Below are 25,764 nucleotides of genomic sequence, written 5' to 3'. Positions count from 1 at the left end.
TTAATCCTTACAAGAGACAAGTTGAAAACTGGGTTCAGAGGTGTCAGGTCCAAGGGCTCACATGCTTGTAGTGTGACCTGGTCCCTCTCCTACCATCAGCCTGCTGAGTGCCTTGTGGTCCCATTCACAGGCACAGTTTCTCTCATTGCATCCAGCAACTCCAAAATGACACAAGCTTAAAGTCCATACCAGGAATGCTTTCTCCTTCAGTAGGCTTCCTTGAAAACTCATGGCTTAGAATGCCTTTGGCCTGGCTTGGATAACATTCTCATCCTTGCACTGATCACAGCAATCAGAGGATGGAAGATGGGATGGGCCAGGTGGGTGGAATGTGGGGTCAGCCCTCTGAAACTATTTGGACCGGAAGCAGGCAAGATGTAGCTCCCAAAGGAAAGCTGAGGTGCTGCACTTGGACATGAGGACAGATGCTGGCTCGGTGAAAGCAGCAGATTCCCTATCACTGACCACCCACTGCACAGCACAGAATCTGAAGCACAAGGTAGAAAGGGATTCACTTAGGGTTAGGGGCTGCAGCCACCCATCTAATGTTCTTGCTATCCTTTCACAACAGCAAGCAGCTTTTCCATTTGCTGAAAAGCAAGGTTGATGATGATGGTAAACTCGAGGCTCCTGCCTTGGGCATCAGGTCCTTGCATAGCTCATGTGCCCTAGGAAGGCACACAGACCTCACTCTTGTTCCTGGGGCGGGGGGGTAGTAGCCCAGAACTCATGCCTGCCCCCCAGCCACATTAATCAACCACTCCCAAAGAACAAACATTGCTCATTTTTCCAGTCTCCTCTCTCCACGACAAAGAGCAGACACCAAATGCTAAGGGTGGCAGAAAATTCTTGTTCAGTGAAGTACTGGGAGGTTCGAGGATTATTCAGTACCATGGAATTCATAATTGGCAGGCTTTCCAAAGTCCACATGGGTGCACGTGGCTCTCCAACACCATTCAGCCACTGTGAAACTGCCCATTAGGAGGCCCAGCTGCTTAACGAGTATGAGTGATTAAGATCTTAATGAGTAGGAATGTCAAAAGTTTGTTAACAACTGGAAGGCGAAAGGATTGCCTGGCCACAGTCTGCCATCTGGTTGTTGTGCCAGGGCCACACTCACCATTTACAAGGTTATTAACTCTTGCCAAGTCTGTGATTCTAACTGGACTATCTTGGGTTATCTACTGACATCTGAACCAACAGCTGTAGCTTGAGGGAAGGAACCTGCAGCTGAGCTGGGGCTGTGTCACAAATTCTACCCCGAGTGGAAGACAGAATCCAAAAGGAAATTTAGTGTACTATTACCAGTAAAAGGGGGTAAAAAATTCTGGGAGGCCAAAACATCCAACATCCAGCACTGGCTTCTCTCCAGGGTGGATATGATCTAGCTGGGAAGAAGTCCTAAAGGTTTTTTCATACTTGACATATTCACAGGTTTTCTCTCTAGTATGGACTCTTTGATGCTGAAGCAGATTTCTTTTGCTAGTTAAGACTATTCCACACTCATCACACACATAGGAAGTCTCCTGAATATGGATTCTTAGATGCCTTTTTAATTGATCCTGAGCACTAAAGGCTTTTCCACAATCTACACAGTCAAAGGGTTTCACCTCACTGTGGACTCGCTGGTGCCGATTTAGTTTTGTATGAAAATTGAAGGCTTGCCCACATATTTTACAAGAATAAGGCTTTTCCCCTGTGTGAATACGCTGATGCTGACTAAGATGAGAAGTCCGTCCGAAGCTTTTGCCACACTCATTACACTCATAAGGTTTCTCTCCAGTGTGGATTTTCTGATGTCGCAGCAGTGGTGAATTACCAATAAAAGCTTTTCCACACTCATTACACTCATAGGGTTTCTCCCCAGTGTGAATTCTCTGGTGTATGACAAACTCAGAACTACTGGTGAAACCATTTCCACACTCCGTGCAGAGATAGGGTCTGTCCCCACTGTGGATTCTCTGATGCCTGATCAGATTTGCGTTATCATTAAAGGCTCTCCCACACTCTTCACACTGATAGGGTTTCTCTCCAGTGTGGATTCTCTGATGTCGAATTAATGAAGAATTGCCATTAAAGGCTTTTCCACACTCATTACACTCAAAGGGTTTCTCCCCAGTGTGGATTCTCTGGTGTCTAACATAGTAAGAAAAATAGCTGAAGCATTTGCCACATTCCTCACATCTGAAGGGTTTCCTATTATAGTGGATTCTTGGAACCTTTCCTCTAATGTTTTTCACTGTGGGGATTTCCTGGTGCTTCTCCAGTTCACATGTTTCTAGGAAGCTGTTTCTCTTAAGAACATTCTTCTGTGGCCCATGTAACATCATCATATCTCTTTCTTCAGAAACTCCCCATGTTGGTGTTAACTCATTGTCAGTGTTGGTCCCAGCATCTGACATAACAAACAGAAAACAAAAATGCCACCTGAGGATTATACTAGAAAACAAAAGAACACTGAAAATTATTGTCATCCCCCCTTATCTGCAGTTTCCCTTTCTGTAGTTTCTGTTTCCTTGTCAACCATGGTCTGAAAATATTAAAGGGAAAATTCCAGAAATAACGATTCTTCAGTTTTAAATTGTGCACTGTTCTGAGTAGCATGATGAAAACTAGAGCCATCCCGCTGTGATCAGATGTAAATCATCCCTCTGTATATGCTACCTGCCTGTTACTAAGTAGCTGATTCAGTTATCAGATTGACCATTGCGGTATTGCAGTGCTTGTGTTTAAGTAACCCCTATTTTACTTCATAATGGCCCCAAAGTGCAAGAGGAGTGATGCTGGCAATTTAGATATTCTCTTACTGTGCCTAATTTATAAATTAAACTTTATCATAGGTATGTATGTATAGAAAAAGACATGGCATATACACAGTCAGTCCTCTGTAACCACGAGTGAAGTACCCGCAGTTACAGGAGGCCTACTGTACTATGCCATTTTATGTATGAGACTTGAGCATCTGCAGATTTTGGTATCCACAGGGGTCCTGGAGCCAATCCCCGACAGATACCCAGGAACAACTACATAGGGTTCAGTATTATCCACAGTTTCAGGCACCCACTGGGGGTCTTAGAATGTATGCCCCACAGATAAGGGGGGACTACTGGATAGAGATTTTAGAGATTACTAAAACTCCCAACATCAGCCTGCTATTGAGACAAGACTAATAAAATGAAAGTGCCAAATATTCAAAAGCAGAGAACAGTTGAGATGGAAAGTTGTTTATATATTTCAGATACTAGTCTCTGTCAGATATTATATTATGCCAGAAATTGAAGTGGATCTTCTATTCCCTTCCTCCAGTCAGACTACCTTCCTTTTTTTCCCATCTGCAACCCATTCTTATCTGTTGAACTCAGAATAAATGGCCCTGCCACTGAAGGAGCATCACCTGAGCTTCTAAACTGAAATTACTCTAACCTCTCCTCCTGCTATGCTTCACAGCCCACTGCCTATATATCAACAACAGCACTTGACACACATTTTGCAGCTCTAAACATCTGTCTCCATAACTTATATCCTCCAGAGCTTCTAAATCAAAGCTTGGCACATGGCAAGTGCTCAAAAACTGCTCCTGAATAAATCTATCCCATGCAAGGAAGGAGGGCCTCTGAGACAGGCAATGATGAAACTCAGAAAGGAGCAATGGACACAAAAGTTAACTCAAAATGGATTAAAGACTTGAACATAAGTAAGATCTGAAACCATAAAACTCCTAGAAGAAAACATAGGCAGTAACCTCCTGACATCTAGGAGATGATCTTTTGAACCTGACAGAAAAAGCAAAAGCAACAAAAGCAAAAATAAACAAGTGGGACTACATTTAACTAAAAAGCTTCTGCACAGCAAAGGAAACCAACAAAATGAAAAGGCAACCTATGAACAGGAGAAAATATTTGCAAATCATATATCTGATAAGGGGTTAATATCCAAAATATATAAAGAAGTCATACAACTCAATAGCAAAAAAACCCCAAACAATTCAATTAAAAAGTAAGAAGAGGCTTCCCTGGTGGCACAGTGGTTGAGAGTCCACCTGCCGATGCAGGGGACACGGGTTCATGCCCCAGTCTGGGAAGATCCCACATGCTGCGGAGCGGCAAGGCCCGTGAGCCATGGCCGCTGAGCCTGTGCGTCCGGAGCCTGTGCTCCGCAACGGGAGAGGCCCGCATACCGCAAAAAAAAAACACACAAAAACTAAGAAGATCTGAACAGACATTTTTCCAAAGAAGACAGACAGCCAACAGGCACGTGAAAAGATGCTCAACATCACTAATCATCAGGGAAATGCAAATCAAAACCACAATGAGATATCACCTCACACTGATTAGAATGGCTATTATCAAAAAGACAAGAAATAAGGTGTTGGCAAGGATGTGGAGAAAAGGGAACCCTTGTGCAATGTTGATGGGAATGTAAACTGGTACACCCACCATGGAAAACAGTATGGAGGTTCCTCAAAAAATTAAAAAGAGGGGCTTCCCTGGTGGCGCAGTGGTTGAGAATCTGCCTGCCAATGCAGGGGACACGGGTTCGAGCCCTGGTCTGCGAGGATCCCACATGCCACGGAGCAACTAGGCCCGTGAGCCACAACTACTAAGCCTGCGCGTCTGGAGCTTGTGCTCTGCAACAAGAGAGGCCACAGCAGTGAGGGGCCCGCGCACCATGATGAAGAGTGGCCCCCGCTGGCCGCAACTGGAGAAAGCCCTCGCAACAGAAACGAAGACCCAACACAGCCAAAAATAAATAAATAAAGAAGCTTTAAAAAAAAAAATTAAAAAGAGAACTACCATGTGATCCAGGAATTCCAAAGAAAATGAAAACACTTGGTATTTAACCAAAGAATATGAAAACACTAACTAGAAAAGATATATGCACCCCTATGTTCATTGCAGCATTATTTATAATAGCCAAGATACTGAAGCAAGCTAAGTGTCCACTGATGTCTGAATGGATAAAGAAAATGTGATTGATACATACATACACACACACACAGAAGAATGTTAATTCAGCCATAAAAAAAGAAGGAAATCTTGTGATTTGTGATAACGTCGATGGACCTGAGAGCATTACACTAAGTGAAATAAGTCAGACAAAGAAAAACAAATACAGTATAATCTCACTTATACCTAAAATCTAAAAAAAGGAAACCACACACACAAAAACAAATAAACCAAGCTCACAGTTACAGAGAACAGGTTGGTGGTTGCTAGAGGCAGGGGTAGGGAGTGAGAGAAATAGGTAAAGGTACAAACTTCCAGTTATAAAATAAGTCATGGGAATGTAATGTACAGCATGGTGACTAGCGTTAACAATACTGTACTGCATATTTGAAGGTTGCTGAGAGTAAATCAAAAGTTCTCACTGGAAGAAAAAAAAATTTTGTAATTATGTAAGGGGACGGTCGTTAACTAGACTTCTTGTGGTGATCATTAACGCAACGTATACAAATATCAAATCATTATTTGTATACCTGAAACTAATTTGTTATATGTCAATTATACTTCAATAAAAAACATTTTTTTAATTAAAAAAGAAGAAAGGAGCAATAGATTCGAGAATTATGAGATGTGTTAATTGGAAATATGTTAGGAAGAATTAAAATTGGTGGAAATGGTTTCATATTTTACCTATTTTGAGAAATTATCTGTTTTATTTAAATCCTTCCCAGCATGGTTCATTTTAAAATATACTGCTCTGTAAAGCTCTGTAGCTGCTGTTCCTAAACCTGCCTCACTTACTTTTACAGATGTCTTTGGTCCCCTGTGCAGGGGGATCATCCCGTGTCTCCAGGCCCCAAGGCAAATCCCCTCTCTCCAAAAGTGAGACCAATGCAGGTTTGGGAACTGGGTATCCTGAAAAGGGGTAGAAAATGGCACCTTTCAGTCCTGTGTCTGCTGTGTCAAAAGAAGGAAAAGCTCAGGAGTCTCAGTGATAATAAAAGAGATCCACAGAATAGGGCTCAGGACTGGGGAAAGCCAAGATTTTTGCTCAAGTGGAAACTGAGCATTTGTGACCTCTTCCTAAAACAACACGTAAGAGTACGTAAGTTAGTGATCCTGCAGGACATATGCAAACACAGGGAAGGGGTCATATCCTTCCCTAGACTACGGGGAGACAGCAACAAGCTGAGAACTTATCTGGCAATGGATGCTACTTATTCCTTACTGTGCAGAGCCCCTGGGAGGACAGATCATACTCTTACCAGGCAACAGTAATTCCCTATATTGAGACCAAACTGACCCAAGACTTGTCCCTACCCAGCAAGCTCTCAAGTGGGTCATTTGGTCTCAGTCCCAGAACCATCAGTGAAGGATACAAGAGATGACTCCTCCCTTTCCACACCACACCTCCGGCTGATAAGGAGGAAAAAAGGAAGGAAATGGGAAAGCATAGATCTGAGTCCCAGGAGAAAAGTGGCCTTACCCAGAGACGTCAAGTTCCCATAAATCTCCAGCATCACACTTCTGTACAGGGCCCTCTGTGCAGGAGAAAGGCCAGCCCATTCTGTCTGGGTGAAGTATACAGCCACGTCCTCAAAGGTCACCACCTCCTAAAACAAGACGTTCCTGCTGCTCCGGAGCCAATTCTATGGCTCAGGGCCAGAGTGGGGGGTACAGGGGACAGTATGAGGGAGGGGTCTTATTAAGGATGAGTAATGAGAAAATGTGAAAGAAATGAGTGTTAAATGACTATTGCTACAACCAAAAATCTGGAACTTCTCTCACTACCAGAAGAGTTTCCATTTGAACACAAAATTTAGTGTCATAAAACACGACACATTTTGAAAAGCCTGGAAAGTCTCCCATTAATTAATATTCCTAGAGCAAAATCTCTGTGATTTTATAAAACTGTGTCTTTTATTGTTGCAACTACAAGGAAACAATTAGCTTCAGTCTCTCCAGACACCACTCAGAGGTAGCATCTCAGGACTGACCTGTTCCCCCTTCACTGCCCCAAGTGCCCAGTCAATCCATCTGTTCCCCACACATGCTCATTCTACCCTAAACCGCAAGTCTACATGACAGGAACAGAGTCACATTTTTGCCTTGATGACTGGTCTCATCCAACCCTCATCTGTTGCTTGAAGAAGGGGTTGTACAGCCTGTGCTCAAGAATGTCCAGTAGGGACAGCTCAGTGCTGCCGGGGGCAGTCTATTCTGCTTCCTGATGCGTTTTCCTGGGAGAAGATGCTTCTGGAATCAAATTGCTGCTGGGAAGTTCTTTTAACTGCTTTTCTTTATACCTCCAAGACAATCTGTAATTGTTTCTGCCAACTAAGGCTCATGCTTTTTTAATAGTCACCCTTTCCCTTCCCTGATGGTCCCAACTCTACCTTCCCAGAGAGCTCAGGATCTGGTTTATAAAACTCTTATTCATTCCCCAGACTTTGGTATCAAACCTGGTTACCTGAATGCACAGTGAATATCCTGCCACCTTCCAACACCTCAACTGATTCTGCAGATCTCCCCAGCACTGCCTCAGACTCCCTGGGGGACCTAACACATCTGACCCATCTAACACCAAACGCATCCCCCCTTCCTGCCCCCTGCCAAACTGACTCTATTTTCAATTCACATAACTAACTGACACAGTGAGTGACAGTGTTGTTTGTCATTTAACAGTGCGAATTTCATCCCAGTCTCCTAAGTTAGAAAATTGAAATTCATACTAGACTAACTTGCCCTAGTCACTACTCATTTCCGATAAATAGTCAGTAATCAAATCCTGCCAATTTCATTGTCTATATGTTTCTGGAATCTGACTCCTCTTCACTATGGTACAATCAGTACAGTAGTATGGGCTGGGGATACTTAACTCCAATTCCGGGCCTGTCCTGTTCTGAATCCATCCTCAGCCAGCCATACAATCAACAACTTAAAATGACAAACTGACTCAGTCAACTGAATGATTTCCTTGAATGAGTCACGACTAACTACAACAGTCGTTCTCCAAGTGTGGTTCCCCAGAGCAGCAGCAGGATCACATAGGAACTTGTTGCAAAGGCAAATTCACAGGCCCCAATCCAAAAGCAATTTGTGCTTCCATAAGCCCTCCAGGTGATTCTGACGCACACCAAAGTCTGAGAACCCTGGACTACAGGATAAAATCGGAGCTCAGGAAACCAAGCTCTATCAGGTAACAGCTGGAGATGGGAAAGCACAAGACTGTACACAGAGAAACTATCTGGGAAACTCTGCAAACAAAATCCCAGAAAAGGAATGACAAACGCTGAATGAGGGCAATATAAAAGATGGGACAAGTGGAAGAGATAGTAGGCAGAAGCAATGAGACTTGGTAACTCTCTGAAAGTGGTATCAAGGAGGAAGAGAGTCAACAATTACTCAGCAACCTAGAAACTGAGTGGTCAGGATTGCGACACGGTGATACCAGTAACTCACTAACAACTTACAGAAGATCAGAAGAGGACGGGAGCAACAAGAAAGATAATGTCTTGGTGAGGCAGTAGGCAGAAGGACCTGCCAGATACCAGAAATCCAGGATTGGGACTTAGGATACAGTTCATAGATGATAAGTTACTGGATAAATAAGTCCCAGGAAGAAGGAAATGGTTAAGGAACACCCAGCAACTCACCAGTCTCAAAAAGTAAAATCAACTCAAGAGATCAATTTCCCTGTCCCACAAACGTAAGGTACTTAATGTTCACCTCACAGATGAAGTTAAGGTGCAAAGAGGTTAAGTGACTGGCTCAAGGCCACAAAGCCACTCAGGCTTTATGGGATCCCTCACTTCAGGTGTTCTGTCCTAGTGCAGATTATTCCTATTATAGCCCCCTGCCTTGATTAGCCAACAGCACTGACCTCAAGGAAAATATATTTTCCCTGATTCTGGAGCCAACTTCTTCTTTTTTTTTTTTTTGCGATACGCTGGCCTTTCACTGTTGCGGCCCCTCCCATTACGGAGCACAGGCTCCGGACGCGCAGGCTCAGCGGCCATGGCTCACGGGCCCAGCCGCTCCGCGGCATGTGGGATCTTCCCAGACCGGGGCACGAACCCGTGTCCCCTGCATCGGCAGGCGGACTCTCAACCACTGCGCCACCAGGGAAGCCCTCAACTTCTTTAATAAATGGGACAAGCCCACTTTTTCTTGTCTTCTTCCTGCCACCGCTCTGCCCCTACTTCCCAAGAACCTTGTGACCTCGCTAATCTCGATTACTCTCACTGTGTAATCAATACCTACAGCACCAGCCTGAGTCCTTCATTCTCACAGGTCCCTCTGTAGGAGGAACCACTGAAACTGGGAACCATCTAGCTCAACAGAGATCCTCAGAGTGCAGGAGCCTAGGCTTCTGCTGCCAAGGACACTCTCTCCAGCCATCACTTGCTGGGCTTCTGGCTGTTCAATCCCTCATCATCAGCTTTCCCTGGCAGCCAGTCCTACTGAAGAGAATCAACAAGGGTCTTCCTACTGCTTTGGCTCTAAGACTTTTGCCAGAATCATCTCTCTCATCCCCCGTTTCCTTCAAATCAGATCTCTCCAAGGCTGACCTGAGGGAATCACAGCTCACCTGGTGCCAGGCTCTCAGGGGCATGACAGCCATCACCTGGGCTTCCTCTCAATGAAGGGCGGGGGCTGAGGGAAGAAGCAAAGAGAAACAAGAGTGAGCCCAACCCAGACAAAGGCTCTCCTTTAAATCAACAAACTTGCCGGTAACAGTAGCAATTATTTACTAAATGCCACTTGGTAAGTGGTGTATGAATATTTCCTCTTTTAATCCACACTATGCCATGAAGTTTGAATTCTGAGGAAACTGAGAATTTGAAAGGTAAGTAACTTGCCCTCAGCACCACAGGCTGTACTCACCAACATCATGCAACGCTGCCTGTCCTAAGACATGAGTAGAGGGGAACATGAATACACAAAGAGCAAAACAAGCAAAAGACACCAGAAAACTCAGAGCAAACCCTAACAAGAGGAAATCCAGACCTTCATTTTTTAAAATAAAAGTTTACTGAGAAACATAAAAAGTAAAAAAAAAAATAGAAACGTGTTTTTGGAGGAAAAATACATATTCTCTCATTCAATCTCCACAATAATCCTTTGAACCTTTTCTTTTTTCCAAATAAGAAAACAAGTCTAAGACAATAATTTTCTCTACCAAGGTCAGTCACCCAGTGGATGAATGAACTTGGATTCCCAAACCAAATAAGCCAGATTCCAGAAGCCAAGCGTTTAATAACTACATCCAAGTGCTTCCAATAGTAATCCCAACAGGATATTTTTTTTTTTAGAACTTCATAAAGTGCTTCTAAGGTTAATATGGAAAAATAGGCAAAAGTAGCCCCCCCAAAATCAGAAAAAAGAATCTTAGAGTAAGGTTTCCTTTTCTTGGACCTTGGGGCAGGCATCTTTTTTGTTAATCACCCCACTCTACACCCAGTAATAACCAGAAACAAATTAGCAAAGGACCCTGAAGAGGCCACAAAACATGCCAAAAGGTCTGGGTTATTACTTTAATTATATCATCCCCTACAGACACTTTGTATTCTTGTTAACCAGTCATATTCTACCAAAAAGCCAGCATCTTCCAAAACTCATTGCATGCTGCAATTTCCTGCTAGCCTCATCTTCTTTCAGTTTATCTACTATGCTAATTCAGGATCTTTGTACCTACTGTTCCTCTGCATGAACCACTCTTCTCCAACCTTAGAACCTTTGGAACTGAAAGTCTCTGTGTGCAATACTCCCCAGCAGCCTGACCTCTCTTCATCTACGTAAGTGCCTGCTCACCCTTCAGATCACCGCCTGTCTCCACAGATCAGGTCGGGGGCCCTGGGTTACACACTCCACTAGCACTGTATTCCCTTTCTTGTATACCACCTCTCCCAGTTTGAGATAATACACTGATGTATGTTTTCTTCATCCCACAAACATTTATCACATATTTATTTCATTCCAGGCCAAGCATGAGACACAGGAGATAACAGTGGAGAGAGAAAGGTTTGATCTCTTCCATCACGGAGCTTAGACTAAAGAAATCAAAGATTCTCATAGTTAGCTTTAAGACCACAATCGTGATTAGTGCCAGGGAGAATTTATCCTAGATGGGGAGGCTTAAGAATAGGAATTAACTAGGTTGAAAGAAAAATCTTTCCGAAAGTAACAGCATGTGCAAAAACATGTTCCCGATATGAAAGTCCAAGAAGACTGTAGCAGAGCCAAGGGAAGTGTGCTGAACACGAAGGTGAAGTTGCAAGAGGCCAAGGCCCCCATGGCCTCTGCACGTCAAGGACTTCGTCTTCATCCTAAAAGCAACAGACCGCAACTACAGGGTTCAGAGCAGGGGGAGTGAAACGACCGCACTGGATTAACAGGGGGCTTTCCATTAAACTGAAAGCTCCCTGGGGGAGGGGCCCACGGCCATCTCATTCGCAGCTACATCCTGGAAACCTACAAGAGCAGCAGGCATTTAGCTGCTCAGGGCGGCTGTGGCTGTGTCGGGTCAAAAGGCGTCTCCTTTCCATACCCAGCCTCCATTTCCTAAGGCAGCCGCAGCTGGAGAAAAGGCGCCAGGGCGGGCTGGACTGCCCGGCGGGCGCCCTCGCTCCCCGGATCCGGTGGCGCCGCCCGACTCCCTCCTCCTCGGCATCAGGGACTAAGGGGACAGCCTCCTCCAGGGGAGTAAAGAGCGTGGCCCCAGCAGCTTTGCTGGGGCCACAAACCCCCAACACTCACCTCAGGAAAGGTGCAAAGTGCGGCTTGACCGGAAGTGCGTCACTAAGTCGGCTGCGGCTGCGACGCCCAAGCTTCACGAGCTTCCTCTCTAGGAAGCCAGAACGCTCCTCTCTGTGGACTCTGCTTTTCTTCCCCTGGCGCACGTTTTTAACCACGGACCTAGAATAGAAAAAGCTTATCCTTGTTTAAGCTAACCTCTAGCTGAAACTTAGCATTTCCTTCAATTATATGTTGGCAAAAACCACAGTAGTATCAGCAGTACCTTGCGACTTTGTCAACAATAGAAATCATAGATGTTTTCATATCACATTGCAATTGATGAAGTTATAGTGGAACTTAAGTATCATGCACGGTCATTTTTGCCTTGGCTGACAAAAAATGTAAAGTTAACCTAATGTTTTGTTGCAGTACCTATATTGACTATATTTGATGTGATTATCTCCTTGCTGCTGAAAACATACTTAATGGTGAGAGAACGCCTTCCCTGTAAAGTTGGCAACAAGGCAGGTATGTCCGCTCTTCCCACTACTATTCAACATCCTCCTGGGAGTCCTAGCAAGTGCAAGAAGGCCAGAAAAAGAAATAAAAGGCATAGAGATTGGAGATAAATAAAACGGTTACTATTTGCAGAGGACATGATTGTCTACACAAAAAAATCCCAAAGAATCTACAAAACTTCTAGAACTAACAAGTGAGTTTACCAAGGTTGAAACAGGAGGGAAGGGGCCAGGGTACAACCTTCAAAGGAATGACAGCTGTTGAGGATACGACATAAACTGGTTAGAACCAACTAGGTCTGGACTTCCCTGACCGGCCAGTGGTTGAGACTCTATGCCCCCATTGCAGGGGGCACGGGTTCGACCCCTGGTGGGGGAGCTAAGATTCCGCATGCCTCACAGAGTGGGAAGGAAGGAAAAAAAAAAAAAAAAAAAAAACCTCCAACTAGGTCCAAGATAGCAGAAGATTCAACTTCCCGTAAACCTTGAGTCTCATTATACGCTCATTATAACACACTACCATATGCTAATGACACACCCACAGGTGCCATGACAGTTCCAAGGCTAACCCTAAAAGGCCAAAAAGTGAGCAGTGGCCCAACTCCTGGAAATCCCCACACCCTTCTCCAAGATAGTTGAAATAATCCTCCCAGTCATTAGCCTATGAAATTACCCAGCCCATAAAAACTAACCACCCCATATTTCAGGGCCTCTCGCCTGCTGAGATGGCCCGTATTCTCTCTGTGGAGTGTGTATTTCTCTCAATAAATCTACTTCACCTCTCACTGAATTCCTTCCGCGCAGAGACATAAAGAACCTAAACTTCAGTAGGTCCTGAGACCAGGTGTGTGATTTTTATTAAAAGACAGTGGGTCAAGTCCCAAACTGAGTTGTGTGGCTTCAAGGTCACAGAGTTAAAGTAAAAGTGCAAAAAAGATCAATTGTTGGAAACCAAAATTTCCAGCAATAAAATTTCCTGCAACCTTAATAAATTAAAAAAAATAGTACCATTTACAACAGCATAAAAAACATGAAATACTTAATGCCTAACAAAATATGTACAAGATATGCATGCTGAAACTATAAAATAATCACAAAAGAGATGAATGTATACCTAATAAATTGAGATACTGTGTTAATTGATTGAAAAACTCAGTATTATTAAGATGTCAGTTATCCCCCAAATTGCTCTATATATTCAAAGCAAGCCAATCAAAATCCCAGCAAGACCTTTGTAGAAATCAATAAGCTGATTAAATTGCATGTCAATCATTTAACAGAGCTGAAAAAAAGCAGTGGAGAAAGGAGGAATTTTTCAATAAATTATGCTGGAACATTTGGATATCCCAATAGAAAAATAAGATTCTTACTTCACACCATCACTAAAATAAATTCCAGGTGGACGAAAAATCTAATTGCAACAAATCTACATCTTTGATGAGAAAGTATGAGCAGTATGATTTCTATAGATGTGTTAATACTGTCTGCCCACACATCTGATGCCTGAACTCTGTAATGGATACCTCAACATGGGGCTGCTCAAGCTACAGTCCAGCATCCCTGGCAGATGGACGTGGTGTCTTCAGAGGCATCTCGCATGGCCTCCCTGTACATGTTTGTACCCACTTGCCACCAACCTTGCCATAATGCCCAGTGGCACTGATTACCTCTTCATGTCCTGTGTTGTCTCCTATGACTGCCCCTCCTGCCCTTCTGTAAGCCAAGGAGAAAGGCCTCAGGAGAAATCAAACCTGCTAACACCTTGATTTTGAACTTCCAGCCTCCAGAATTGTGAGAAAATAAATCTCCGTTGTTTAAGCCTCACAGTCTGTGGTATTTGTTACAGCAGTACGTGCAAACTAATTTAGACATATAAAGTTAAGACATGTTGGCGGTGTTAGAGGCTGCTAGTTGCCTGTACAAACATCTATTTGTCCCTCTTATTTAGTAACAGAAAAGTTCATCAGGGGTTGGCACCTTATCTCTCATCCAAGGACAGTTCTTGCCATCCTTGTAAGTCTGTGGCTCTCCCAGGACTAAGTTCTGCACAGTGAAGTGGAAGTGGAAGTGTTCTCAGCACTTACAGGATATTTCCTTGAAAGGAAGGTGACATGCTCTTCTTTTCCTCCATCCTGCATCCTGGAATGGCTGGAGCTCTAGCTATTGCTTTAGACTGTGAGGATATTGCCCCATCTGATGGATGGCAGTGCGGTGAACTGGAAGGAGGCAGGATTCCCGCTGCCAGTGTGCAGCTGCCTATCTCCAGATCTCTTTTATTTTATATATTTTTTTAAATTAATTAATTAATTTATTTTTGGCTGCCTTGGGACTTCGTTGCTGCGCTGGCTTTCTCTAGTTGAGGCGAGCGGGGACTACTCTTCATTGCAGTGCCCGGGCTTCTTACGGCGGTGGCTTCTCTTGTTGTGGAGCACAGGCTCTAGGCGCGTGGGCTTCAGTAGTTGTGGCACGTGTGCTCAATAGTTGTGGTGCACGGGCTTAGTTGCTCCGCGGCATGTGGGATCTTCCCAGACCAGGGCTCGAATCCGTGTCCCCTGCATTGGCAGGCAGATTCCCAACCACTGCACCACCAGGGAAGTCCCCAGATCTCTTTTTAAAAAAGGAAAAATCAACTCCATTCTTGTTTTAAGCTCTATTATTTTGGATTTTCAATTATGTGCACTTGAACCTAACCAAGCCTGATCCAAAGACAGTAAGTCAGTTAGAGGGGGACTCCAGCAGTGGCACCTAGGTCACATATCATGGATAATCTGCTAGATACTCAAGTTCAGGAAGATGGAGCTACTCCGTTATCTTAGAGATAAGAGACACCTTGGGGGTCCAGCTCTCTGGCTCAGGCACTTACTATGAAGGTACTACTTTCAAATAGTTGTAGCAACAAAAATGCCAGTGCCACGCAGCCACTAAGCCTTACTGGGGAATCTAGGAACGAGGTCCTCTGCCTCCTAGAGCTGTATTTTCAACTTCTGCACATGCTACCTCCCTGACAACAGTAGTTTTGAGACTGTCAAACACACAATGAGCCACTCTGTACTAGATATGCCTCGCTGTTTTATCTCAACCCATTCACCGCCCTCTTTTCTCCAAAGCCAATATACAGCCTCCCTTTGCCTTGATCTGATCCCCAGTGTCTTCCACTCACAAAGAGCATAGCAAAGTCACCTCAAATGTGTCTTTTTGGTCACTGAATTACATTTGTTACAGATCTTGCTTCCAGACTTTAGGGCATCACTCTGTGACAGTTAGAGCATGGGCTCTGAAGCCAGACTGCCTGGGTTTGAATCTCTGCTCTTCCAGTTACTAGCTGTATCTTTGGGCAACCTACTTAACCTCTCTGTTCCTCATTTTCCTAACTGAAACAAGATAACAGTACTTCAAAGGCTGTTAGGAGTTAATAAGTTAATGCATTGTGGAGCACCTAGCAGAGATAAGTGCCACAAAATGTTACTGGTTAGTAGCATTTATTAAAGAACAGCTATGGCAAATTAAAGGCTAGTATTCTGTTGGGGAAGCAACAACAGGAACTAACAAACCTCAACTCAAGTGACTTCAACCATTTCTTTATCTGAATCACTTTGGTTTCGGCAGAATTATAAGTCCTCTACTAAAAATGATTCCCCTCCCCAGGCAGGGGTAGATTGCTGTCAAATAAAGAGGAAGTGGTGAAGTCATTCTCTCAGGGCCAGATTTCAGTCAACAGGTTAAATCTGGAACTGAAAAACTGCCATGACAGATGACAGTACAAGGTGGCATGGGAAGTAACAAGGCACAGGTTGACAGGCATCCAAAGAAGAGAACTTCCTCCTTATTTTTACAAAAACATATCCTCAGTATCTCTTTAGACCAGTGGAAACAATTTTGATTGTTATGAATGAGGGTAGGGGAGAACATCACAAACAGTATCTAGTGGGTAGAGGCCAGTAGGTAGGCTAAACATCCTACAACTCACAGGACAGTGTCCAGCAAAAAATTAACAGGTCCTAAATGTCAATAGTGCTGCGTTTGTAAAATCCTGCTTCAGACTGAGAACCAAAGCCATTTCCTTGGGTGTAAAAGCCCCCTAACCAGATCAAAGGGCAGGGCAAACATGCTATGCCGGGCATTATAATGATAATATCAAGCTTTTGCACGGAAATATGAGTAATAAAAATCTTCCTATAGGTTTTATAGACAAACAAACAGGAATGACAAGGGGCATATTTGAAAATACTTTTTAAAATAAGAAAAATTACTTGGGTACAATGCTAAGCTAATGATTTATAAATGTCAGTGGGAAATTATACGTTACCAACATTGATTCAAGAAGAAACAGACAATGTAATGGACAATGCCAGGGAAGGAATTACTAAAGTAGTGAAAGTTCTACTCTGCTTTACACTACCCCCAACAAAAGCAACTGGTCCAGGCAGCTTTACAGGTGAACTTTTTTCAAATCTCCAAAGAACAGATAATTGCTAGGCTTTTGAAACTGTTCCAAAGCACAAAGAATAGTCTCCTAACTATTTTTAGCAACGTGGTATAATTCAGGTCCCAAATCTTGACAAAGAGTGAAAAAAATTACAGGCCAATCACACTTATGAATATAGATGCTAATATCCTAAACATATTAATATAATCCAGCAACATTTAAAGAAACTTAACAACACTATACCCAACTAAGATTATGAGAACATAAGTATGACTCAATATTAGGAAAACCATTAATATAATTAACTATATAAATAGGTCAAAAAAGAAATATCATCTTTAACAATCTAAAATAAGATAAAATTCAGCATCCACTTCTATTAGAAACTGAGTAGGATATAAATACTTTAAAAAATATTTTCTAATTAATACATTCATCTACCCTACAGAATATTCGATAGAGATTTTGTTTTATAATAACTTGAAATTTTCATCAAAGTGCTTAAATTGCTGTAACTTCCAACCATTTAGGATGCCTGAATGTTGACTTGGCTTAATCGAGGGTTAAAGGCTTTCCCACATTCACAACACTTGAATGGTTGCCTCTGTATGAACCATCAGAATCACAGCTACATCTTTTCCAATACGTCACTCACATGAAAGGTTTCTTCATAGTGTGGAATCAGTGAAGCTAAATCAAGTTTATGTTAACTCTGAAGGTTTTGAAACATATGAGACATTGAAATGGCTCAATATCAGTATGGATTCTGTTACAAGTGAAAGAAATTCCAACTCAAAACTATTTAATCAAAGAATTTAATTTTTTGATTTACATCACTGAAAAATCCAGAGGCAAGTTTAGTTCTCTGCATCTCTGTTTGCAGGGCTGGCTTTCTTCTCAGCCTTCACGTGGGTCAAGGCTAACATCCATGTCCAGCAGAAAAGAATGTCACTTCATGGTAGGTTTTGCACAGTCAAAGGGTCCATTCTGATTGGATGAACTTGGGTCACCTGAACCCACCATTGTGGTGGGTGGAAGGAACAGTACAGATGGGCCAGACTAGGCTACATGTTCCACCTTTGCAGTAGGGAACAGAGCTCCACCCAAACCACATGAACTGTTGTGTTGGGGCAGAGTCGTATTTCCCCCAAAAGTAGGGCAGTAATTACCATGAAAATGGGGTAAAAAATGCTGGGAGGCCAAAAGAACCAAGGTCCAGGACAGGCTTCTTTCTAGGGTGGGCATACCCGAGATGATGTAGCTGGGAGGAAGTCCTAAAGGTTTTCCCACACTTGCTACACTCATATGGTTTTTTTCCACTGTGGATTCTCTGATGCCAACTTAATGTTGACTTAACAGCAAAAGGTTTGCTGCACTCATTACATTCATTTTTGGCTGCGTCAGGTCTTAGTTGCGGCCCGCAGGACTTCCTTGAGGCATGCGGGATCTTTCCTAGTGGCGCATGGGTTCTTCATTGCAGTGTGCGGGTTTTCTCTTTAGTTGTGGCGTGCAGGCTCCACAGCGCGTGGGCTCTGTAGTTTCTGGCACGCAGGCTCTCTAGCTGAGGCGTGCGAGCTCAGTAGTTGTGGCGAGTGGGCTCAGTTACCCCGCGGCATGTGGGATCTTAGTTCCCTGACCAGGGATCGAACCCATGTCCCCTGCATTGTAGGGTGGATTCTTCACCACTGCACCACCAGGGAAGCACAAAATTTAACCAATATTTCTAAATTTTTGAGTTGTTAAAAAAATAAATTTTATATTCAAGTGTTTATCTTTATCAATTCGTACATTTTTGTTAATTTGTATTCTAAAATATTAGCTTTTTATATCTTTTGCAAAATAAAACTATGTGCTGAACACCTGCTTTATTTTTCCTTTTCTTTACAAATTAGCTGACCTTGATCTTAAACCACTAGAACATAAACTCCATGAGAGCAGGGACTTTGTTTTCTTTCCTGCTATCTTGGGTGTCTTGAACAATACCTGGCACATAGTAGACAATAAATAAGTATGATAAATAAATGATTGAATAATTGTTTGTTACTCTGTATAAATAGGCATACAACTCACGCACTGCAATAATAAAATTATTCTGGCTCAAAAATAACTGTACAATTCCAGACCTGACCTCTCCCCAAGATTACAGAGCTGCATTCTCAACAGCCTGCTATACCCAGGGAGGTGGGTGTCCCAAGGAAACTCAAACTTCGTGGCATTAAGTCTAGTGTCATCTACCATAAAAACTGTTTTTATATCAGGACTCCCCTACGTTACCCAATTCACTGACACTTTTACTAAGCTCTGTCAGTGGTACCAGGACATTTCTCACAATCCTTTCCATCCCTACATCACCCTGTCCCCAAACTTGTGTAGGCCTCCAAAGTTATTAATTGCAATATAATGACAATGGAATAGGGGTTTATGCCTTCATTTTCTCCTCAGTCCAATCAAATTACATACTATTTTGAGTTAGTATTTCTAAAACAGAGCCCATTACGGAACTCTGTCACGATGGCAAAGGCACCGCGGTGGGGCCCCTGCTCCACACTCCCATTTGACTGCACTCTAATTTTCTGAATACATATTGTCAGGTCCGAGGGCCTCTTCCATCCTTGTCAAGGGGACTGCTAACCTTCTCTCCTTTCATACAACATGACTGCTCTCTCATTTTCTGTTCCCATGCAGTAAGTTCCCTAGGACAGAACTCTTCAGGTCGGCCATAAACTCTGTGTTCTAGACTTTCCACATGCACCAACAACATTTATGCATGGATGGCTAAGTAAGGGGGCTTAAGGATATGCTCTGCAGTAGAAGAGGGATGTCCAAAGAACTATAATGTGAGCCATAAATGCAAGCTACATATGTAATTTAAATTTTCTGGTGGCCACATTAAAAAAGTAAAAAGAAAATGGCAACATTAATTTTAATAATACATTTTATGTAATATATTTAAATAATATATTTTATTTAACCCAATATATCCAAAATTTTATTTCAACATGAAATCAACATAAAGATTATTAATGAGGCCATTTACATTTTTTTACTTTTTACTTTTTACTTTTTTTTTTGGCCGTGCCGAGGGAACCCAGGAGAACTGCTCTGCCACGTGGCTCACAGCCTCAGGGTTTATCAGAAATATCCATTCTTACAACTAACACAAGAAACTAACACAGTCTTGTGAAGCAATTATACTCCAATAAAGGTCTATTTAAAAAAGTATATCCTGGGCTTCCCTGGTGGCGCAGTGGTTGAGAGTCCGCCTGCCGATGCAGGGGACACGGGTTCGTGCCCCGGTCCGGGAGGATCCCACATGCCGCGGAGCGGCTGGGCCCGTGAGCCATGGCTGCTGAGCCTGCGCGTCTGGAGCCTATGCTCCGCAACGGGAGAGGCCACAGAAGTGAGAGGCCCGCGTACCGCAAAAAAAAAAAAGGGGGGGGGGGACTGTGAAGCCTCTGCTTGAGCCCCTCCAGCAGATTTCCCTCTGAACAGCCTACTCAACTCCGGATGGTCTTCCTAGGAGAAGGTGCTTCCTGATTCTAATGGCTGCTAGGTAGCTCCTCGGGCCATCTCTCTTTATGCCCCTCACATAATCTGTCCTCTGCCAGACAAAACTGCCAGCAGCCCAACTCTCCCTTCCCATACAGTGCCATGATCGGATCCCCTGGTCTCTTTGGTGCCTTCCCTGTGCGGTGATGACCCTTCCATCTCCTCACTCCAAGGTCTCATGTGGTTCTGGCATCACCACATGGCTAACTCAGATGCCCTGATGACTAAAGAAAAAAAATATTGTTGCCTGCCATTCCAGTTTTACAAGGATCAAGCCATTAGCCACTGCAGTCTTCCACCCACAATGCGCCTGAGAGGAATTCAGGATGGAGAAGAATTCAGGATGGAGAAGAATTCAGGATGGAGAAAAACAGGAATCGTTCTGTGCTCTGGATACAACCCCTAGTTAGTTAAGATACATATCTAAGGAAATTTTTCAATGACCCCAAATTCTTGCATCTTCCCATGCAAAGCACTAAAATCATTAACTCAAGATGTCTTTGTGTTTAGGAGTAATCTTTTGATGTTTGACATGTTTTTTTTTTCTCCCCCATGGCAAATATTCATATACATCCTGGCTCCTTCCTTATCTCTTCAGAACAGTTTCTCAGAGCTGAGAGGCTGACTCCTGGGCTACAGTCCTTAGTAAAACACTGAATAAACTCAACTCACAGATCTTATGTTGTGCTTTTTTTCCTTTAAGCTGATACAACCTTCATCCCAGTTATGTTCCTCATTCATATGAGCCACAATCCAGTTTTGAACTCATCTCCCTTCCTAAACTGGCTCCTTTGCTCCTCCAAATTCACACCAACTGCTCAGTACGTGAGAAACAAACGGTGAGAAACAAATGCTCAAACATGATGTTGGTTCTGATTTTGATCCCTTGTCTCAGTGAGTTAGTACCAACACTTTCAGCCTGGTCTCCTATGCTAGAAACCCGAGAATCCCTCTTAACCATTTCCCTACTCACTGCTCAGTTCTGACACACAATCAGTAATCAGATCCTGCCAATTTTATCTCCTAAGTATTTCTTGGATCTGACTCCTACTCGCCATCATTACTCACCATATAATTTTTCAGTTCCTCAGCAACTGTCCCTCAGCACTGCAACAGTCCCTAACTCCAGACTCATCCTCCAAGTCCACCTTCTGTCCAGCACATAGAATGATCTATAGAAAATGCCAACCTGACCTCAACTCTGTGGGTTAAAACACTTAAATGGATCACCACACAACAGCAAACTTAAGCCCAAGATCCTGACCCTAAGCTCCACAGGCAACAAATGTCAGAAGATTAGAGACACTTTTTTTTGTTTTGAATAAACTTATTTATTTATTTGTTTTTATTTTTGGCTGTGTTGGGTCTTCACTGCTGTGCACAGGCTTTCTCTAGATGTGGCGAGTGGGGGCTACTCTTCGTTGTGGTGCGCGGGCTTCTCATTGCGGTGGCTTCTCTTGTTGTGGAGCACAGGCTCTAGGTGCACAGGTTTCAGTAGCTGTGGCTCACGGGCTCTAGAGCGCAGGCTCAGTAGTTGTGGCACAGGGGCTTAGTTGCTCCGCAGCGTGTGGGATCTTCCCAGGCCAGGGATCAAACCCGTGTCCCCTGCATTGGCAGGCGGATCCTTTTTATTTTATTTATTTATTTTTGGCTGCATTGGGTCTTCATTGCTGCCTGCGGGCTTTTTCTAGTTGCGGTGAGCAGGGGCTACTCTTCGTTGTGGTACACAGGCTTCTCATTGCAGTGGCTTCTCTTGTTGTGGAGCATGGGCTCTAGGTGCGTGGGCTCAGTAGTTGTGGTTCGCAGGCTCTGGAGCACTGGCTTAGTAGTTGTGGCGCATGGGCGTAGCTGCTCTGTGGCATGTGGGATCTTCCCGGACCAGGGCTCGAACTCGTGTCCCCTGCATTGGCAGGCGGATTCTTAACCTCTGCACCACCAGGGAAACCCAGGGCCTCTCACTTTCTGAGATGGCCCACACTGTCTCTGTGGAGTGTGTTTCTCCTAGGGCCACTCTCGCCCTTTGAGATGGACCACTTTCTGTCTATGGAACTGTAACCCAGCAGGACTCCTGGGTTACAGGCCTTCCCCCGTATCCTCTGCTTTAGCTCCTCTCTTAAGTACTTAAGAGAGTAGCATTTGATGCACATTTCCTGAGTTGTTTTGCAGATGTAACCACTCCCCCACCCCAGGCCTCCTGGAGCCTAAGGACTGATAATGTTAGCCCTGTGACCCCATCCTGCTACACCATCAGCCAATCAGAGAACTGTGCACAAGCTGACCACACACCCTGCACCCCCCTCCCTCACCCGGCTTTTAAAAGTGCTTTGCTGAAACCCTTTGGGGAGTTTGGGGCTTTTAGGGCATGAGCCACCTCGTCTCCTTGCATGGCCTTGCAATAAACCTTTCTCTGCTCCAAACTTCAACGTTTCAGTTTGTTTGGCCTCACTGTGCATTGGGCACAGGAACTTACATTAATAGAATGTGTATCTCTACAAATAAATCCACTTCTTACCTATCACTTTGTCTCTCACTGAATGCTTTCTTCGAGGAGACATAAAGAACCTGAGTGTCATTAAATCCTGAGACCAGGTGTGTGATCTCAATTAAAAAACAGGGAGTTCAAGTCCCAGTCTGGGTTTCGGCTGGATTCAAGTCCCATCTGAGTTGTGCGGTTTCAGCACAGGCCCCCCTTTTCTTGCCTTCCTCCTGCTGTCCCTCTGCCCCCACTTCCCAAGAACCTTGTGATCCACACCACTAGCCCGAGTCCCTCATTCTCACATATCCCTCTGTGGGGGAAACTATTGAACTTGGAGATCCTCTGGCTGAGCAGAAATCCTCAGAATGCAGGAGGCTGTACTTTTGCTTCCCAGGACATTCTCTCCAGCTATCTCCAGCCATCACTTCCTGGGCCCTGGGGTCTCTGCTGCTTAGCCTCTCACCATCATCCAGTCTCACTGGGGGAGGACGGGGGTTGGATGAGGGATGTGTGAACAGGGGTCTTCCTACTGCTTTGGCTCTAGGACTGTGTCAGAATCACCCCTTTCAGTCTCCATTTCCTTCAAATCAGATCTCTTGAAGACACATCTGAGGGATCCCATGCTCACCTTGTGCCAGGCTTTAAGGGGCCTGATAGTCATCACCGGGGCTCCCTCTCAATGAAGGGCAGGGGCTGAGAGAAGAAGCAAAGAGAAACAAGAGTGAGCCCAACTCAGTCAATACCTTTCCTTTAAACCTGCAAACCTGTATTAGCTGCGAATAACGACAGCTGACATTTACTGAAGGCCTGCAATGTGCCAGCCTCAGAACTCGGGCACTTTACTATGTACTAGGAGATATGTAATACTGTTGTCCTCATTTGACCAAAACAAAGAAATGAGCCCTAGAAAGTTTAATTAATTATCTTAGGCCACAAGATCTGTATTCATAACCACTAAGTAATGCTCTCTCCCGCGTGAAACAATAGAGCAAAAAAATACACGTAAACAAAAGCAAGATGCCAGGCCACACAGGGCCCATGAACGTTAAGAACATCGTCTTCTGCCCCCAAACAATGGGGTTATTACGAGCAGGAGCAGCGGTTATGATCAGACTTGATTAATATCGACTTTCCCATGAGGCTGAAAAGTCCCCGCGTCCGTCTCAATCACAGTTGCGTCCCCGGAACCCGGAACAACACTGCACTTAGTAGGCGCTCGATACGGTCACTTTCTAAACCGTAGCGTGTCACTTACCGGGGCCACCCCTTCCAAGGCAGTCCACACCCCCGCCCCACTCCCAAAGCGGCCGTGGCGGGGGGCTGAGGGAGTCTGGGCAGGGCTGGACTGCCCGCAGACCTCCTCGCTTGATGCGGCCCTGCGCCACCGCCCGTCCCCCTCCCGGGTCCGCCTCCCCGGGGCCTGGTGGAACCTGTGGCGCTGCCCGCCCGGAATGTGGAACAAGAACGCCTGTTCACCTTGCACTCACCTCCGACGGTGGGCGGCGACGCTCCGGCGCTCCGGCGCTCCGGAAGTACTTCACCAGCTGGCGCGTTTTACGGAGCCTGCGCTTCCGCTCTTGTAGAACGCCCGCGCTTCTCTGGGGGCTTCACTCCCTTTCACCCGGACCAACTCCTACGAAGAGCAGGCTGCTTTTTTTCCCGGTGGCCTATGGTGGCACTGCCTTTCAGCATTTTGTATGGGGCGGAGGAAGCCAAAGGTCAGCCTCGATGAGCGCTAGCATTTGGGGATTCTCTTATTTGACTGCAGTCAAGCTGGCTGTGCTCATTGGATCGGGTCAGATTTCGCTGTAGGTCAATCAAGTTGCAACTGCAGTATGAAGAATGGATTTAAGCTGGGCAGGAAAGCAGTTAGGAGGCTATTAAAAAGGCCCAGTCACGATAAAGAACAGCTGGATCAAGGCAGTACTGTTTATAACTCTTTGTAACGAGAAACAGCTGTAACTGTAGATACACACAAGCTCATTTATATGAATCACCTGTACATTTATTCAGCCTTCTGGATGGTACCGCTCTAGAAATTAATATTTAGATATTCTTAATTTCCCATCACACATAATTAGCATCCAGACTACTTCAAAATCGACAATGTTTATTCTGTCCCAGTGCTCTTGGCTGACAACAAAATGTTCTGAGATATGCCTTCTTCATTTAAAGATCACTCCAGGGACTTCCCTGGTGGCGCGCAGTGGTTAAGAATCCGCCTGCCAATGCAGGGGACACCAGTTCGAGCCCTAGTCCAGGAAGATCCGGCATGCTGCAGAGCAACTAAACCACTGCGCCACAACTAATGAGCTTGAGCTCTAGAGCCTGCGAACCATAACTACTGAAGCTCGCGCGCCTAGAGCCCATGCTCAGCAACAAGAGAAGCCACCACAATGAGAAGCCCGCGCACTGCAACGAAGAGTAGCCCCTGCTCGCCGCAACTAGAGAAAGCCTGCACGGAGCAACGAAGACCCAACACAGCCAAAATAAATAAATAAATAATTTTTAAAATAAAATAAAGATCACTCCAAGGACCTCCCTGGTGGTCCAGCAGTTAAGACTCCGTACTCCCAAAGCAGGGGGCCCGGGAACTAGATCCTGCATGCTGCAACTAAGACCCAGCACGGCAAAATAAAAACAAAACAAAACAAAACAAAAGTCAGCCCTGTTTAAGGAACAAAAAAAATCACTCCGTTATTTCAACGAGGAAATGGAATCCTAGAAAAAGGAGACATATCTGAGATCTCAAAGCAACCTAGGCAGATTTCTGGCCGCCTTTGCAGTATGACCCTGGCTTTTATCTCCGTTCTCACTGCTTCAACTCAGTCACTGAGGGCCTTAACATCTCTTGGGGCTCTGCAAACACTTCCAGTTCCACTTTTCCTAGACAGATAATTATCAGGCCCTGATGAGGCTGGACTGTAAACTCTGTAATTCAGTTCAAATTCAACTAGTAGGAAAAATACAAAGGGGACTTAGACTCTAGGCAGAATTCTTCAGCCCAATTTATTGCTCTGGATACAGACAGAAGGTCTTTTCTGGGGGGCTTCTGGCTGGACAGATCTTCCATAGAGAGGCTGTGGTACTTGGCTTCCAAGGATGGGGTTGAGG

The 25,764-nt window shown here is 44.5% G+C and overlaps 1 protein-coding gene and 1 pseudogene across 16 annotated transcripts in view; both read right to left on the bottom strand.

The window, feature by feature from the left end:
* ZNF19 (zinc finger protein 19) overlaps positions 1–24,271 on the bottom strand; it is a 58,935-nt gene extending 34,664 nt beyond the window's left edge. For 6 of the 16 annotated variants that reach the window (XM_060000792.1, XM_069540232.1, XM_060000794.1 and 3 more), the window contains exons 1-7: positions 24,138–24,271; positions 23,279–23,343; positions 11,703–11,861; positions 9,535–9,599; positions 6,430–6,556; positions 5,745–5,858; positions 1,306–2,395 (exon numbers count right to left, since the gene is read on the bottom strand). In XM_060000792.1, coding sequence (XP_059856775.1) covers positions 1,306–2,395; positions 5,745–5,858; positions 6,430–6,556; positions 9,535–9,567 — 1,364 coding nt within the window. In that variant the 5' untranslated portion in view covers positions 9,568–9,599; positions 11,703–11,861; positions 23,279–23,343; positions 24,138–24,271. The other 10 variants (XM_060000790.1, XM_060000800.1, XM_060000791.1 and 7 more) reach the window with 10 other exon arrangements.
* Positions 19,191–19,279, bottom strand: LOC132417365 (U6atac minor spliceosomal RNA; annotated as a pseudogene).
* Positions 24,272–25,764: the final 1,493 nt, after the last annotated feature.

This window comes from Delphinus delphis, chromosome 20, assembly GCF_949987515.2.
Source record: "Delphinus delphis chromosome 20, mDelDel1.2, whole genome shotgun sequence".
Classification (NCBI taxonomy): Eukaryota; Metazoa; Chordata; class Mammalia; order Artiodactyla; family Delphinidae; genus Delphinus; species Delphinus delphis.
The sequence above is the reverse complement of the archived record's forward strand: the minus strand, read 5'-3'. Positions and strand labels throughout refer to the sequence as shown.